We start from the raw sequence: 17868 nt of genomic DNA, 5'->3' as shown, positions 1-17868 counted from the left end.
ACAGCAAAAGAGCAGAAGACCCCGGAGAAGACCCCGGAGAGGAGAAGACAAGAAGGGCGGACAGCAAAAGAGCAGAAGACCCCGGAGAAGACCCCCGGAGAGGAGAAGACAAGAAGAGTCGGATGAAGATTTTTAATAAACTTTCCAAAACGTCTCTTGTCGTTATTTCCATACACTGCCTTTTATGGGGTGAATGGGTAGGGGTACAGTGTACCCCATACCCATTCACATAGGGAGGGGGTCCGGGATCTGGGGTGCCCCCTTGTTAAAGGGGGCTTCCAGATTCCGATGAGCCCCCTGCCCGCAGACCCCCACAACCACCGGCCAGGGTTGTGGGGATGAGGCCCTTGTCCTCATCAACATGGGGGCAAGGTGCTTTGAGGTGGGGGGTGCAGAGCTCCCCCTGCCCCAAAGCACCAACACCCCCCCATGTTGAGGGCATGTGGCCTGGTGTGGTCCAGGGGGGGTGGGGCCGCTCGCTCGTCCCCTCCCCTTTCCTGGCCTGCCGGGCTGCATGCTCGGATAAGGGTTTGGTATGGATTTTGGGGGGACCCCATGCCGTTTTTTCGGCATGGGGCTACCCTCAAATTCCATAACAGACCCGAAGGGCCTGGTTTGGAACCCTGGGGGGGACCCCCACGCCGTTTTTTTCCCATTTTGGCGTGGAGTTCCCCCTCAAGATTCTCACAGCGCAAGTCGCCCCGCAAGTCGGATCCGACTTGCGGTGTTGCGGTGCGACCTCCATTCAAATCAATAGGCTCCCATAGGGAACCATTGATTTTGAATGGAAGAAAAAAAAACGCTGCTAAAAGCAACGTGGCAAAACGTGCAATAACGCCAATGGAAAAAGCTACTGAAAGCACGTTTTTACAGCTGCTTTTTCCGGCGTCAGAACTAACTTTGACGTACGTTTTTTCTAACGCCCCGTGTGCATGGGGCCTAAAGATCAATAATTGCATTATAAAATGGTAAAAAAAAAAGTCGCAGTTACTTTGCTGAGTAACTAATTACTTTTTCAATGTGGTAACTGAGTCAGTAACTCAATTACTTTTTGGGAGAAGTAATTTGTAACTGTAACTAATTACTTTTTTAAAGTAAGATGAGCAACACTGCACACTATATTGCTAAAAGTATTGGGACACCTGCCTTTACACGCACATGAACTTTAATGGCGGACTGGGATGCCATTAAAGTTCATGTGCGTGTAAAGGCAGGTGTCCCAATACTTTTGACAATATAGTGTGTATGTGTATATATATATATATATATATATATATATATATACAGTATCTCACAAAAGTGAGTACACCCCTCACATTTTTGTAAATATTTTACTATATCTTTTCATGTGACAACACTGAAGAAATGACACTTTGCTACAATGTAAAGTAGTGAGTGTGTAGCTTGTATAACAGTGTAAATTTGCTGTCCCCTCAAAATAACTCAACACACAGCCATTAATAATTAAACTGTTGGCAAAAGTGAGTACACCCCTAAGTTAAAATGTCCAAATTGGCCCCTATTAGCCATTTTCCCTCCCCGTGTCATGTGACTCGTTAGTGTTACAAGGTCTCAGGTGTGAATGGGGAGCAGGTGTGTTAAATTTGGTGTTATCGCTCTCACTCTCTCATACTGGTCACTGGAAGTTCAACATGGCACCTCATGGCAAAAAAACTTTCTAAGAATCTGAAAAAAAGAATTGTTGCTCTACATAAATATGACCTAGGCTATAAGAAGATTGCCAAGACCCTGAAACTGAGCTGAAGCACGGTGATCAAGACCATACAGCGGTTTAACAGGACAGGTTCCACTCAGAAAAGGCCTCCCCATGGTCGACCAATGAAGTTGAGTGCACATGCTCAGCGTCATATCCAGAGGTTGTCTTTGGGAAATAGACATATGAGTGCTGCCAGCATTGCTGCAGAGGTTGAAGGGGTAGGGGGTCAGCCTGTCAGTGCTCAGACCATACGCCGCACACTGCTTTAAAATTGGTCTGCATGGCTGTCATCCCAGAAGGAAGCCTCTTCTAAAGATGATGCACAAGAAAGCTCACCAACAGTTTGCTGAAGACAAGCAGACTAAGGACATATATTACTGGAACCCATGCCCTGTGGTCTGATGAGACCAAGATAAATTTATTTAGTTCAGATGGTGTAAAGCGTGTGTGATGGCAACCAGGTGAGGAGTATAAAGACAAGTGTGTCTTGCCTACAGTCAAGCATGGTGGTGGGAGTGTCATGGTCTGGGGCTGCATGAGTGCTGCCGGCCCTGGGGAGCTACAGTGCATTGAGGGAACCATGAATACAAACATGTACTGTGACATACTGAAGCAGAGCATGATCCCCTCCCTTCGGAGACTGGGCCGCAGGGCAGTATTCCAACATGATAACGACCCCAAAAACTTTTCCAAGATGACCACTGCCTTACTAAAGAAGCTGAGGGTAAAGGTGATGGACTGGCCAAGCATGTCTCCAGACCTAAACCCTATTGAGCAATCTTCTGACAGGTGCCACCTCCTTCAGTATGATGACATGATATGCGCTTCTTTTATGTGGAACCAAGTGAGTGTAATGTATTGTGGTTAAATAAATTAAATTTTAAAAACGTTATTGCACTAGTGGGATTCTGCTTTTTCTTCACATGGTTGGAATATGTGATTCGGTACTTGCCTATGGGAGTTCACCATTGTGGTCCTAAGCTTCCTGCATTCTAGCTTGGTTACGAGAGTAATTAAGCAACATTATCTGGTGAGTGCGTTTTTCAGCTGTTTCCCCCGGACACGGTGGTGGTGGAGACTGGTGACCCATAGTTTTCAACACATATCATATCAAGATTTCCCCTTGGACCATGCTTTGTACTTGTTCATCATATGGACTTTAATTTTAAAGTTTTAACAGATTATTCATTTATGTCAATTTTTATGTCAATTATTTATCTAAATTTTTGTTTATTCACTGAGGGTCTGTGTGATCCCATTTTGCACTACTGTTGTTTGGAAGTGTGTGATTTAGGTGTGGTAGGAAGGTGCCACCGGTATTGCGCTACTGGATTTTTCTGCAATTGCTGTAGGAGACTCCCCTTTTTTAATACGTTCTTTATTTAAGCAGCAGCATTTACTTTATAATATCTCCTAAGCGCTTGGGGTTACTCATTTCTCCTATATTTATAGGCGTGGTGTGTTTCTGTGTGATACTTCTCTTTAAATGTATGTGAAATAACAAAAAAAAAAAAAACCCCTCCAAAAAAGCTGTTGCAATCGAATCTACATCTAATAGTAATTTGTCCAATTCAACTGGACTTGTTCTGTAATGTGAAAGATGTTTCACACCAATGAACGTTAGAAACATATTCCAGCTTTATCTGAAAGTTAATGATGTTTTTTTTTTTTTTTTTTTAAACAGATATAAGGAAAGAAAAATATTTTCCACTCTTTCTCTTCTGAACTTTTTTGCTCTGTTAGGGCATTCTGTTGAAGAAAATGTATACCTAATTATTATACCTTCATATGAGTTTTACATATTCATAAGTTTTCAAAAATGTTAAATCTGCAGCCTTCAAAAAAGTGTTACTCAACCTTAAAATCAGGCTGTATATGCAGTAAAGCATGCTTGTTATGCTCACTGTGGAACCTAAGGGGTTAATCCTCTACATTGTGTAAGAAGGCTGTGTGATCCTGTCTTCTCTGATCCTCCTCTTCTTCCATGGACCCAATTGGCCCTGTGCCGATCACATGAACTCTTCCAAGAAAAAAAAATCTCTCACAATACACACCAAACTGAGTGCAGAGTGCTCCAAAGACTGTTCTATGAGGAACAGAGCCTTGGAGTCACTCTGCACATGCTCAGTTTGGTGTGCATTTCTAGAGATTGTTTTTTTTTTCTTGGAAGAGTGCATGTGATCAGCACAGGGCCAATCAGCACTGTCCAGACAGAGGGTCAGGGGTCCTGCAGCCTCACCGGACAATCAGAGTAGAATCAAAATTCCTCCTACAAGCTTTAACCAGATACTGATAGAAGTCGCACGACTGCCATATACTGCTGATGAGAAAAGGTATTTAGCCGTTAATGTTTACTAAAATAATTGTATTTCCATGTTCTGTGTACTGTGGGGGACTGGATATATTGAATGCAGGGTCCTGGGTTTGGTAAAATTTTAAATAATGCATTGTGATCCTGCCATGAAGGCTCTTGTTTAGGCACTTACTTTTTAAAGGGTGACAACACTCTGTCCCTGCTGCCAAGCTTTTCTATTTTATTCTATCATGGGCTTTCAATGGGGACTACAAGTGGCCATCCTAACTCGTGTAGCACTGCCCCCATTGGAACTGCTGAGAACGGATTCCCCTGGGTTACCCATAGCAGCAGTCTGGTAAACTTATCACTTAAGGTCCTTGGCTCAGTCAATGAACAGTCCAGTGGATTTGTTTTTTTGTGTTTTATTTGAGAACTTGGATGGGAGAAGGGATGAGTGGGATTCTCCAACTTAGAAACTATGCACAAATCCTGAGGACATCTAGCTGTAGTGTGTGCGGCAAGGCCGCTGCTTCACCTTGCCACTGAAGTGAAGATATGAAAGGTGAACTATGCTTTAGGTTACTCTTCAGGGTCTAACTTGGTACCCCCTTTCTTACTTGCTGTGTGTGCTGGCTCCTGTCCACTGGAGTGGTCCCCTTCCTGGGCAGACCCCTGGCAAGCTCCCTGGTACTTACGGACACTGGTTTTTCCTCAGGTTGCTCTGCCACTTCTTCCACCGTCAGTATCCTCTGGACCTGTTAGCTCAGCACTACACTTCTGGTCCACTAGGTCGACTGCCTGTGACTAGTGTTGAGCGAACACGGACTGTATTATTCGTGTTCGTACCGAATAATTGGATTTTTTTTACCCGAACACGGACACGGACACTTTACTGTATGTTCGGGTAAAAATCCGTGTTCGGTCGTTTTATTTCCGGGTTTTGCATGCTTTGGCGCTCTTTTCATGGCGGGCTTTCAACAGCCAATCAACAATCGTTTAACTGGTGTGCCTTAAGCCATCCCAGCCATGCCTGCAAATGTCTTAGTAGCTGTGATTGGCCGTCTGAAGCATGTGACCAAGTCTTTATAAGTTCGAGGCAGCCGCCGCAGCAGCGTCATTCTGCTGCTTAGCTAAGGGACAGAGCACACATCAATGTGCTGGCTGCTGATTAGGGAAAGATAGGCAGGAAAAAACCATTTGTGTCCGGATAGAATTGAGGGACAGGTCGGAGTGTTTAGGCAGGGCGAGTTGTAGGCATTTTAGGGATAGAGTCTGCTGAATTATAGGGTCAGTGTCTTCTACAAACTACAATCGATATTGCTGTGTGGGGGGTGGGGTGAATCTGCACTCAATCCTGATCTACGATCTCTTCTCAATCCTGTTAGGGACAGAGTCTGCTGAATTTTAGGGAAACTGTGTTCTACAAACTACAATCGATATTGCTGTGTGGTGTGGGATTGGAGATAGGCAGGTGTCAGTGATCCACATCCATTTTTCTGTGTGTGAGCTGCAGTGAACACAATCTTTTTGGGCTGCAGTGAACACAATCTTTTTGGTGTGCAGTGAACACAATCTTTGTGGGGTGCAGTGAACAAAATCCTTTGTGGGGTGCAGTGAACACAATCTTTTTGGGGTGCAGTGAACAAAATCCTTTTTGGGGTGCAGTGAACAACATCCTTTTTGGGGTGCAGTGAACACAATCTTTTTGGGGTGCAGTGAACAAAATCCTTTGTGGGGTGCAGTGAACACAATCTTTTTGGGGTGCAGTGAACACAATCTTTTTGGGGTGGAGTGAACAACATCCTTTTTGGGGTGCAGTGAACAAAATCATTTTTGGGGTGCAGTGAACACAATCTTTTTGGGGTGCAGTGAACACAATCTTTGTGGGGTGCAGTGAACACAATCTTTTTGGGGTGGAGTGAACAACATCCTTTTTGGGGTGCAGTGAACAACATCCTTTTTGGGGTGCAGTGAACACAATCTTTTTGGGGTGCAGTGAACACAATCTTTGTGGGGTACAGTGAACAGAATCTTTGTGGGGTGCAGTGAACACAATCTTTGGGGGGTACAGTGAACACAATCTTTTTGGGGTGCAGTGAACACAATCTTTGTGGGGTGCAGTGAACACAATCTTTTTGGGGTGGAGTGAACAAAATCATTTTTGGGGTGCAGTGAACAACATCCTTTTTGGGGTGCAGTGATCAAAATCCTTTTTGGGGTGCAGTGAACACAATCTTTTTGGGGTGCAGTGAACAAAATCCTTTGTGGGGTGCAGTGAACAGAATCTTTGTGGGGTGCAGTGAACACAATCTTTGGGGGGGTACAGTGAACACAATCTTTTTGGGGTGCAGTGAACACAATCTTTGTGGGGTACAGTGAACAGAATCTTTGTGGGGTGCAGTGAACACAATCTTTGGGGGGTACAGTGAACACAATCTTTTTGGGGTGCAGTGAACACAATCTTTGGGGGGTACAGTGAACACAATCTTTTTGGGGTGCAGTGAACACAATCTTTGTGGGGTGCAGTGAACACAATCTTTGGGGGGGTACAGTGAACACAATCTTTTTGGGGTGCAGTGAACAACATCCTTTTAGGGTGCAGTGAACACAATCTTTGTGGGGTGCAGTGAACAACATCCTTTTAGGGTGCAGTGAACACAATCTTTGTGGGGTACAGTGAACAGAATCTTTGTGGGGTGCAGTGAACACAATCTTTGGGGGGTACAGTGAACACAATCTTTGTGAGGTGCAGTGAACACAATCTTTGTGGGGTGCAGTGAACACAATCATTGTGGGGTGCAGTGAACTCAATCTTTGTGGGGTACAGTGAACACAATCTCATACTTCTGAAGATTTGAGGGTGCTGCCTGTTCCATACTCCCCCTACTCCTCATCTAGCCTTTTAGGGGTACAAACAATAGTAATTGGGGCCTAGTGTGGTTGTGTACGTGTGATATACATACACTTTTTTTGGATCATATTTTCTATTCCGCTATTTAATCAAAAACCTTTGGGGATCAGTTAAATTGGGGGATAGTCTGTGTTGGTACGTGTGAGAGAGATCCACCTTTCCAAGTTGTTGGGGTTCATCTCATACTTCTGAAGGTTTGAGGGTGCTGCCTGTTCCATACTCCCCCTACTCCTAGCCTTTTAGGGGTACAAACAATAGTAATTGGGGCCTAGTGTGGTTGTGTACGTGTGATATACATACACTTTTTTTGGATCATATTTTCTATTCCGCTATTTAATCAAAAACCTTTGGGGATCAGTTAAATTGGGGGATAGTCTGTGTTGGTACGTGTGAGAGAGATCCACCTTTCCAAGTTGTTGGGGTTCATCTCATACTTCTGAAGGTTTGAGGGTGCTGCCTGTTCCATACCCCCCCTACTCCTCATCTAGCCTTTTAGGGGTACAAACAATAGTAATTGGGGCCTAGTGTGGTTGTGTACGTGTGATATACATACACTTTTTTTGGATCATATTTTCTATTCCGCTATTTAATCAAAAACCTTTGGGGATCAGTTAAATTGGGGGATAGTCTGTGTTGGTACGTGTGAGAGAGATCCACCTTTCCAAGTTGTTGGGGTTCATCTCATACTTCTGAAGGTTTGAGGGTGCTGCCTGTTCCATACTCCCCCTACTCCTCATCTAGCCTTTTAGGGGTACAAACAATAGTAATTGGGGCCTAGTGTGGTTGTGTACGTGTGATATACATACACTTTTTTTGGATCATATTTTCTATTCCGCTATTTAATCAAAAACCTTTGGGGATCAGTTAAATTGGGGGATAGTCTGTGTTGGTACGTGTGAGAGAGATCCACCTTTCCAAGTTGTTGGGGTTCATCTCATACTTCTGAAGGTTTGAGGGTGCTGCCTGTTCCATACTCCCCCTACTCCTCATCTAGCCTTTTAGGGGTACAAACAATAGTAATTGGGGCCCAGTGTGGTTGTGTACGTGTGATATACATACACTTTTTTTGGATCATATTTTCTATTCCGCTATTTAATCAAAAACCTTTGGGGATCAGTTAAATTGGGGGATAGTCTGTGTTGGTACGTGTGAGAGAGATCCACCTTTCCAAGTTGTTGGGGTTCATCTCATACTTCTGAAGGTTTGAGGGTGCTGCCTGTTCCATACTCCCCCTACTCCTCATCTAGCCTTTTAGGGGTACAAACAATAGTAATTGGGGCCTAGTGTGGTTGTGTACGTGTGATATACATACACTTTTTTTGGATCATATTTTCTATTCCGCTATTTAATCAAAAACCTTTGGGGATCAGTTAAATTGGGGGATAGTCTGTGTTGGTACGTGTGAGAGAGATCCACCTTTCCAAGTTGTTGGGGTTCATCTCATACTTCTGAAGGTTTGAGGGTGCTGCCTGTTCCATACTCCCCCTACTCCTCATCTAGCCTTTTAGGGGTACAAACAATAGTAATTGGGGCCCAGTGTGGTTGTGTACGTGTGATATACATACACTTTTTTTGGATCATATTTTCTATTCCGCTATTTAATCAAAAACCTTTGGGGATCAGTTAAATTGGGGGATAGTCTGTGTTGGTACGTGTGAGAGAGATCCACCTTTCCAAGTTGTTGGGGTTCATCTCATACTTCTGAAGGTTTGAGGGTGCTGCCTGTTCCATACCCCCCCTACTCCTCATCTAGCCTTTTAGGGGTACAAACAATAGTAATTGGGGCCTAGTGTGGTTGTGTACGTGTGATATACATACACTTTTTTTGGATCATATTTTCTATTCCGCTATTTAATCAAAAACCTTTGGGGATCAGTTAAATTGGGGGATAGTCTGTGTTGGTACGTGTGAGAGAGATCCACCTTTCCAAGTTGTTGGGGTTCATCTCATACTTCTGAAGGTTTGAGGGTGCTGCCTGTTCCATACCCCCCCTACTCCTCATCTAGCCTTTTAGGGGTACAAACAATAGTAATTGGGGCCCAGTGTGGTTGTGTACGTGTGATATACATACACTTTTTTTGGATCATATTTTCTATTCCGCTATTTAATCAAAAACCTTTGGGGATCAGTTAAATTGGGGGATAGTCTGTGTTGGTACGTGTGAGAGAGATCCACCTTTCCAAGTTGTTGGGGTTCATCTCATACTTCTGAAGGTTTGAGGGTGCTGCCTGTTCCATACTCCCCCTACTCCTAGCCTTTTAGGGGTACAAACAATAGTAATTGGGGCCTAGTGTGGTTGTGTACGTGTGATATACATACACTTTTTTTGGATCATATTTTCTATTCCGCTATTTAATCAAAAACCTTTGGGGATCAGTTAAATTGGGGGATAGTCTGTGTTGGTACGTGTGAGAGAGATCCACCTTTCCAAGTTGTTGGGGTTCATCTCATACTTCTGAAGGTTTGAGGGTGCTGCCTGTTCCATACCCCCCCTACTCCTCATCTAGCCTTTTAGGGGTACAAACAATAGTAATTGGGGCCTAGTGTGGTTGTGTACGTGTGATATACATACACTTTTTTTGGATCATATTTTCTATTCCGCTATTTAATCAAAAACCTTTGGGGATCAGTTAAATTGGGGGATAGTCTGTGTTGGTACGTGTGAGAGAGATCCACCTTTCCAAGTTTTTGGGGTTCATCTCATACTTCTGAAGATTTGAGGGTGCTGCCTGTTCCATACCCCCCCTACTCCTCATCTAGCCTTTTAGGGGTACAAACAATAGTAATTGGGGCCTAGTGTGGTTGTGTACGTGTGATATACATACACTTTTTTTGGATCATATTTTCTATTCCGCTATTTAATCAAAAACCTTTGGGGATCAGTTAAATTGGGGGATAGTCTGTGTTGGTACGTGTGAGAGAGATCCACCTTTCCAAGTTGTTGGGGTTCATCTCATACTTCTGAAGGTTTGAGGGTGCTGCCTGTTCCATACTCCCCCTACTCCTAGCCTTTTAGGGGTACAAACAATAGTAATTGGGGCCTAGTGTGGTTGTGTACGTGTGATATACATACACTTTTTTTGGATCATATTTTCTATTCCGCTATTTAATCAAAAACCTTTGGGGATCAGTTAAATTGGGGGATAGTCTGTGTTGGTACGTGTGAGAGAGATCCACCTTTCCAAGTTGTTGGGGTTCATCTCATACTTCTGAAGGTTTGAGGGTGCTGCCTGTTCCATACCCCCCCTACTCCTCATCTAGCCTTTTAGGGGTACAAACAATAGTAATTGGGGCCTAGTGTGGTTGTGTACGTGTGATATACATACACTTTTTTTGGATCATATTTTCTATTCCGCTATTTAATCAAAAACCTTTGGGGATCAGTTAAATTGGGGGATAGTCTGTGTTGGTACGTGTGAGAGAGATCCACCTTTCCAAGTTGTTGGGGTTCATCTCATACTTCTGAAGGTTTGAGGGTGCTGCCTGTTCCATACTCCCCCTACTCCTCATCTAGCCTTTTAGGGGTACAAACAATAGTAATTGGGGCCCAGTGTGGTTGTGTACGTGTGATATACATACACTTTTTTTGGATCATATTTTCTATTCCGCTATTTAATTTAACTGGGCCTCCATGCGAGACCTGTGTGCCTTGTTGCGCTGTTTTGAGTACTCCACCAACATGGCCAGTGGCAATGACGCCGTTCTCAGCTTAACTATCCCACTTCTATGCCTCCTTGAAAAAACAATTCGGGCGATGATGGAAGAGGATGTGGCACAGGATGAGGAGGAGGAGGAGGATGAAGAGGTAACATTTCCAAGGCTTTCAGGGCAGTCATTCGCAAGGGGCTCCGAGGGTGGGTTCCTGCACACGCAAACGCCAGGGACGCAATTGTCCAGCAGGGGCACAGTTCTGGAGGATGAGGAGGATGAGGAGGAGGAGGAGCTGGAGGAGGAGATGGAACCATGTTCACAGCAGGGTGGCACCCAGGCCAGCTCATGGCCATCACTGGTGCGTGGCTGGGGGGATACAGAGGACACGGACGATACACCTCCCACAGAGGACAGCCTTTCGTTGCCTCTGGGCAGCCTGGCACACATGAGCGATTACATGCTGCAGTGTCTCCACAACGACCGCCGAGTTGCCCACATTCTAACTTGTGCTGATTACTGGGTGGCCACGCTGCTGGATCCCCGTTACAAGGACAACGTACCGTCCTTAATTCACTCACTGGAGCGCGATCGCAAGATGCGTGAGTACAAGCGCACGCTGGTAGACGCCATGCTGCTGGCATTCCCATCTGACAGCGGGGCCACAGTGGAAGCACAAGGCAGAGGAGGAGGAGGAGGAGGTCGCCAACGCAACCAGGGCACCGCCAGCACCTCAGAAGGCAGGGTTAGCATGGCCGAAATGTGGAAAAGCTTTGTCAGCACGCCACAACAAACAGCAGCACCAGCAGCTCAGATGGAACGTCTTAGCAGGAGGCAGCATTTTACCAACATGGTGGAGCAGTATGTGTGCACACGCCTACATGTAGTGAATGACGGGTCTGCCCCCTTCAACTTCTGGGTCTCCAAATTGGGCACATGGCCTGAGCTTGCCCTTTACGCCTTGGAGGTGCTGGCGTGCCCTGCAGCCAGTGTATTATCTGAACGGGTATTTAGCACGGCTGGGGGCGTTATAACAGACAAGCGCAGCCGCCTGTCCAGAGACAATGTGGACAAGCTCACGTTCATTAAAATGAACCAGGCATGGATCCCACGGGACTTTTCCGTACCTTATGCAGAATAGCAATGGATACCGACCTTACCCACCCATTGTTCCATTTTTGCTCTTTCTCACTCTTTTGGGGTGTACCCTCATTTAAAATTTTTGAAAAGAAGCAGTGTTGGCTACCTCGTCCTCCTCCTCAGGGCCAGATTAATGTAGGGGCTATTGGAGCTGCAGCTCCAGGCCCCTACCTTTTATATAGGCCCCGGGTTGGCCATATTCACTGTTACCGCTCTTCTGTCACTTGTAAACACAGAAGTCTGGCTTCTATGCTCGCTTCCCCAGGCAGCACCCTCAGAACCTCCCCACACAGCGTGAAGGCCGGACAAGGAGGGACAGTTGGCGATGCATGGATGTGTTTATGGGCTTCAGAGACAGCATCCCATGTTGAATTAGGCATGCATGGCTGCACCCTTCCTCCTCTGGGTGCATGGCAAGGCACGGCCCTTAAGGCCCTTCAAAATCCTCAGCACCAAGCCCATGATGCTGTTAATCCGGCCCTGGTCCTCCTCCACCGCCGCTTCCACCTACACCGCCCATAGGTGTGCGCAGCCTATTGCATTAAGGTGTGCACCCCAAAGTTGAAATACACATGCATGTGTTTGCCAGCAGGGAGAGTAATGTATCGGGGCCATGTACCTGTAGGCAAGGAGAAATAGAGCAGAGCAGGTCCCAGGGAGATCTTTCCCATCTCCTCACTGGCAATGCTATGTGCCCTAGGTGATTAGGGTGTGCCCAGGCACACCCAGCACACCCTGTGCGCACGCCTATGTCACCGCCACATCCACCACCACCTCAACCTCCCTCCTACTCCATATGGGCCTCGTCCTTCAGAGATGAAGAAGAACATTGTTTTATTTTTCTGTTTTTTTTTGTTGTTTTAAGTTATTTCCCTATCCACATTTGTTTGCAGAGCACTTGCCATGCTCTTAATTACGTTTTGCTGCCATTTGCAGCACTCTAGCCCTTTCCTTTGGTGTTTTAGAGCCATTTTAGTGCCTTAAAGTTCGGGTCCCCATTGACTTCAATGGGGTTCGGTGTCCGGGAAAAGTTCGGTAAAAGTCCGGGACACGGACCCGGACTTTTTTTTAAAGTTCGGCCGAACCCGTCGAACACGGACATCTAGGTGTCCGCTCAACCCTACCTGTGACCACTTTCCAAACTAACAGGAGGAGAGACAGTCGTCACCCTCCTCCTGGGATATGGCTTCCCACCCAAAGGCCCTTGGCTTTTATGACCAATCCCAGGATGCATCACTGTTGTGCCCTCCCACTGGGACAGCCACAAAAGCCTGCGTGTCACTAGCTGGGTTTCCTCCACTGTCCAACAGGCTCCCCTATTGGATACAGTGAGGACACTCCCTCAGCCCAGATAAATCACACATGGACACATGCAACAGGCCAAACTATCAAGCAGGCATAGCAAACACTATGCTTTCCCTAGCACCTATCTAGGAGGGTGCAACATCCGTATTATGCAAGCATGGTCCACTGTTGTCACCTTCAGGACACCGGTCCCAAGAAATGTCATGCAGCCATCAATGGAGTGCATGCAGACAGAAAATGGCTGCTAGAATTTAACAGTTTTGTCGTTTCCTACTTTATTTACACAGTTGGCTAAGTACCTTTTACCAGGCATAATTGAGAAGTAAAGGATGAACCTGGAGGGAAGCTGTCAGTGCTGGTCCAATCAGCTTCAGCTGGAGATGGAGATGCTGGTGAGGGGAGGGGGATAGGCAATCAAAGAGAGGTCATAACCAAAAGTTGTTGTGCTGTATCTATAAATAGATGTGAAACAACATGAGAACCCCAATATAATAAGAGGTCCACCAAGCTCATTATATGCCAGAGGGTTTTCTTAAAAAACCCTATGCAGCGTTCTGGAACCATTCAAGTGTGCAGCATGGTCCTGCTCTGCCCCCTCTATCTCCTGATTGGCTAGCTGACTTTGATTGACAGCAGCAGCAGCTGCTGTTTTCAGCCAATCAGTAGGGAGAATCTTGGATGGCTGAGACACTGGTGGATATTGCTGGACAGAAAGGGACCACAGGTTAGTATTAGAGGGGCTGAGGGGGGGCTTCTGCACACAGAAGGTTTTTACTAGGGGTTAGCTTTATTATCTTTACTAACTTTATTAGAGATGCAGGAGTTAAATGTGTCCCTAGGGGCGTGCTTCTAACTGTAAAGGGGTGTGGCTTTTCATGTAACCACAGAGACATACGATCCTACATAGCAGGATCGTATGATCTCTGCAGTTACACCAGGGAGAATGACAGCCACCTGCCTTTCTCCCTCTCTAGCGGGAGATCGCGAGTGACCAAGGACATCGGTGCCGCTGGGCACTCGCGCTGGAATGTCTGTGAACAAGCGGGGGTGGGAGCGCGCCTCCGGCGCACGTGCGCTCGCCCCCTAGAGGCTCGCAGGCGAGCGACGTGCCTGTGCGGGGCTGACTGCCGCCGTAAATAGCCGTGCGGCGGTCAGCAAGTGGTTAAAGATACAGTGCAACGATTTTTGGTTTATGACCCATATCTGTATCTAGATATTTTTGAGTGTTGCTGTACAAATAATTTGTTTGATATTTCTGTTTTATTTTGCAGGCAGCACAGTTGTTCACATTCAGGAATCAAGGAGAGGTGCAGGACTATGGGACTAATCACATGCCTGCTTATGGGATATAGCACTCTGGTAATCCCGTGAAGGTATGAGCTGCACCTTGAATTGGCTCTCATCCTTGTGGTGCCCAGGGACTTTTCCATATGCTATGGCTCACCCCTTCTCATGAGTTCATCCCTTTGGAGACATGTTGCCTGGACTTAGAAGCACTCCACAGTCCTCTGATTCTTTGCAACCAAAGTTTGTGCCATTACCTGGGACCAGGTTGAATGAAGTTCATTGATTTTTCAAGTCAAGCATTCAAAAATGTTTTTCTGAATTTAGACTCTTCCTCCTCCTAGCCTCTGTTGGGAATGTCTCCTGGTAATAAAACGTGTGTGAGAGTGGGCTACTATGGGGCTTACTACTGTAAGGCCTGTAGTAGGAATGTGGAGTGCTTCTAAGGCCAAGCAACGTATCTCCAAAGGGATGAACTCATGAGAAGGGGTGAGCCATAGCATAGGGAAAAGTCCCTGGCCACCACAAGGAACCCCAGGCCCAGAAGGTCTAAACTTTCTTAAGGAACTTGCTCTCATGTCCAGACATGAATAAGTTGAGGGGTAAATATGGTGACCATGCAGTTCAGCATGGGGAAAACAATAGGTACACAACACATGTAATCGTTAAGAAAGAATTTAAACTAAAACCAAAACATGTTTCCTTTCTCTGCTCTCTGTTTACATACGTACTGATATTATCTGGTCTCCTCTCTGGAGTTCCCCGCTGAGGTCTGCTGGTCCTCCTGCTAGAATGAAGGAGATAAAGATTCCTTCCCCATCTTCTCCTCCAACAATGTTAAAGCCCAGCCCTGTGGAGCCTTTGTGCAATATGACTTTACGAGCTTCCCTGTTAAAAAAAAATACATATATATTTTTCTATTTACCTTATATTTATGGAACATTCATTTCCACACATTTACATAGTCCTGGAAATACACAGAGCATTACACAGTGTATATTGTCCTACTGGCATCGGTCTATATCATGAAAAAAGAATACAATCTAATACCGTTATAGTAAAATACAGTACTGCAAACAGAAGATCGTTATATTTTTTTGGTTTCACCACAAGCACAACATTTAGGCCAGTTTCTTCTCAACCTGGGTGCCGGGGCACCATGTGGTGCCATTTGTAATTACCCCAGATGCTGCAAGCACCTGAGCCAATCTGCCCTGGAACAGAGATGGAGGAAATAACTCTGTAATGGGTGGAACTATGTGGTGACAGGGCACTCTGATACAATGGGGAGACACTGATGTGAGGAAGGGGGGGGGGCTCTGTGGTGACTGGATATTCTGATGTGCTGGGGGGATCCTGATGTGAAGAAGAGATTCTGGTGTGAAAGTTGGGAAGGGAACACTGATGTGATGGGGGTGGGGGACTTCTGATGTGATGGGGGGATTCTGATGTAAGGAAAGGACTATGATGTGAAAGGTGGGAAGAGAACACCGATGTGATGGGGGGACTTCTGATGTGAAGGGGGCTTCTGATGTGATGGGGGGATTCTGATGTGAAGGCAGGACTCTGATGTGAAAGGTGGGAAGGAGACACTGATGTGATGGGGGACTTCTGATGTAAAAGGGGCTTCTGATGTGATGGGGGAACATCTGATGTGATGGGGGATCTCTGATGTGTTGGGGGAAACGCTGATGTGGTGAAGGCTTCTGATGGGATGGGGGGCTCTGATGTGAAGGGGGACCTCTTAAGTGATGGTGAACCTCTGATGTAATAGGGGAAACTCTAATGTGATGGAGGTCTTTTGATGTGGAGAGGGGCCTCTGATGTGATGGGGGTCCTCTGATGTAAAGGGGGGATCTCTGATGTAATGGGGGAACCTCTGATGTGTTGGGGGGACCTCTAATGTGAAGTGGGGACCTTTGATGTGATGGTGGGACCTTTGATGTGATGGGGGAACCTCTGATGTGATGGGGGGACCTCTAATGTGAAGGGGGATCTCTAATGTGATGGGGGGCACTCATTTGAAGGGGGGACCTCTAATGTGATGGTGGGACCTCTAATGTGAAGGGGTGGACCTCTAATGTGAAGGGGTGGACCTCTAATGGGAAGGGTGTTTCTGAATTAAAGTTAATGTAATCAAAGTGGTTGTGTGCATTGTCCCAGGCTAGGGTTTTCCATTGATAAATAAAGCCAGTCATAGACAGTTCGGATCTTGGCTTGTTCAGCAGGGTCCGGCCGAGATTTGATTCATGTATGGGCAGGCAGGATCGATCAACCTGGGTACACCCACCCTTGGGTTTTACATGCGATTATTGCTAGCCAATTAAAAGGTGGAGGGAAAGTTTGGATTATGCACTACTGGACCTATCAGGTTTTTGCGCTGATCTTTATTGGACTGTGCATGTTGTTCTATTGATGCTCATTAATCTCTTTACACTGACAGTACGCATATATGTGACCCCCAGGGACGGGACAAGGATGGGTGGTTGCACTGGGCAGGATGGGTGGTTGCACTGGGAGCAATGGTTTATTGCAGGGATGGGGGGGCGCCTTGACCCTAAATCTAAGGGAAGGGGGGGCGCAGTTTGGCATCCTTGCCCTGGGCGCTGGGTGACCTTGTCCCGGCACTGGCGACCCCACTGGACTGGGCTTTTTCCCCCGAGGACGCATATATGCGTATCTGCCTTTGTGCTGGGAGCGTGCCGCACACTGCTCCCCCAGCACAGGGAGGGGGGTCTAAGCGGTAACCCTGGATCCCGTACTAAGGACCGATACCTGAAACTCCTGGTTCCGGGTCACCTGATCGCTGTGATAGCCTCTGATTGGCTACCACAGTGATCAGTCACTGTGAAGCTGGCCCCTGTGTTTCTCTCTCTGTGAATGGAGAGGAAAGATGCATTGTATCTCTCTCTCTCTCCTTGCAGAAAAAAAAAAAAAAGGGTGTATAAAAATAAATAAATAAAAAATGAACAAAAAATAACTAGATCAAGGTTTGATTTAGCTCAGTGCCAGAGTTAATTTTCAATCAAATAAGGATCAAATGTCAAGGTCAGTATATTTTGGGCAAGGTTATTTTTATAAAAATAATTTGTTAAATTAGCATCATTGTCATTTAGCATCAATGTCGGCGTATTTTAGTTAGGATTAAAAAAAAAAAAAGCAAAATACTCACTATTGTTTCTGGGCTGTACTACGGGTACATACAACTAACATACACATACAGAAAGTATTCGGCCCCCTTGAACTTTGCGACCTTTTGCCACATTTCAGGATTCAAACATAAAGATATAAAACTGTAATTTTTTGTGAAGAAAGAACAACAAGTGGGACACAATCATGAAGTGATTGACCTAAATGACTAATGATGATAAATAGAATCCACCGGTGTGTAATCAAGTCTCCGTATAAATTCACCTGCACTGTGATAGTCTCAGAGGTCCGTTTAAAGTGCAGAGAGCATCATGAAGAACAAGGAACACACCAGGCAGGTCCGAGATACTGTTGTGGAGAACTTTAAAGCCAGATTTGGATACAAAAAGATTTCCCAAGCTATAAACATCCCAAGGA

At 45.9% G+C, this 17868-nt stretch overlaps 1 protein-coding gene across 10 annotated transcripts in view; it reads right to left on the bottom strand.

Moving 5' to 3' along the window:
* Positions 1-17868, bottom strand: part of DLG2 (discs large MAGUK scaffold protein 2) — a 2359657-nt gene that overhangs the window by 732854 nt on the left and 1608935 nt on the right. For all 10 annotated transcript variants that reach the window (XM_082244450.1, XM_082244453.1, XM_082244456.1 and 7 more), the window contains one exon: positions 15033-15189. In XM_082244450.1, coding sequence (XP_082100576.1) covers positions 15033-15189 — 157 coding nt within the window. The remainder of the gene's footprint in view (positions 1-15032; positions 15190-17868) is intronic.

This window comes from Pelophylax lessonae (genome assembly GCF_965119305.1).
Source record: "Pelophylax lessonae genome assembly, chromosome: 2".
Taxonomy (NCBI): Eukaryota; Metazoa; Chordata; class Amphibia; order Anura; family Ranidae; genus Pelophylax; species Pelophylax lessonae.
This window is presented reverse-complemented; position numbering and strand designations above follow the sequence as displayed.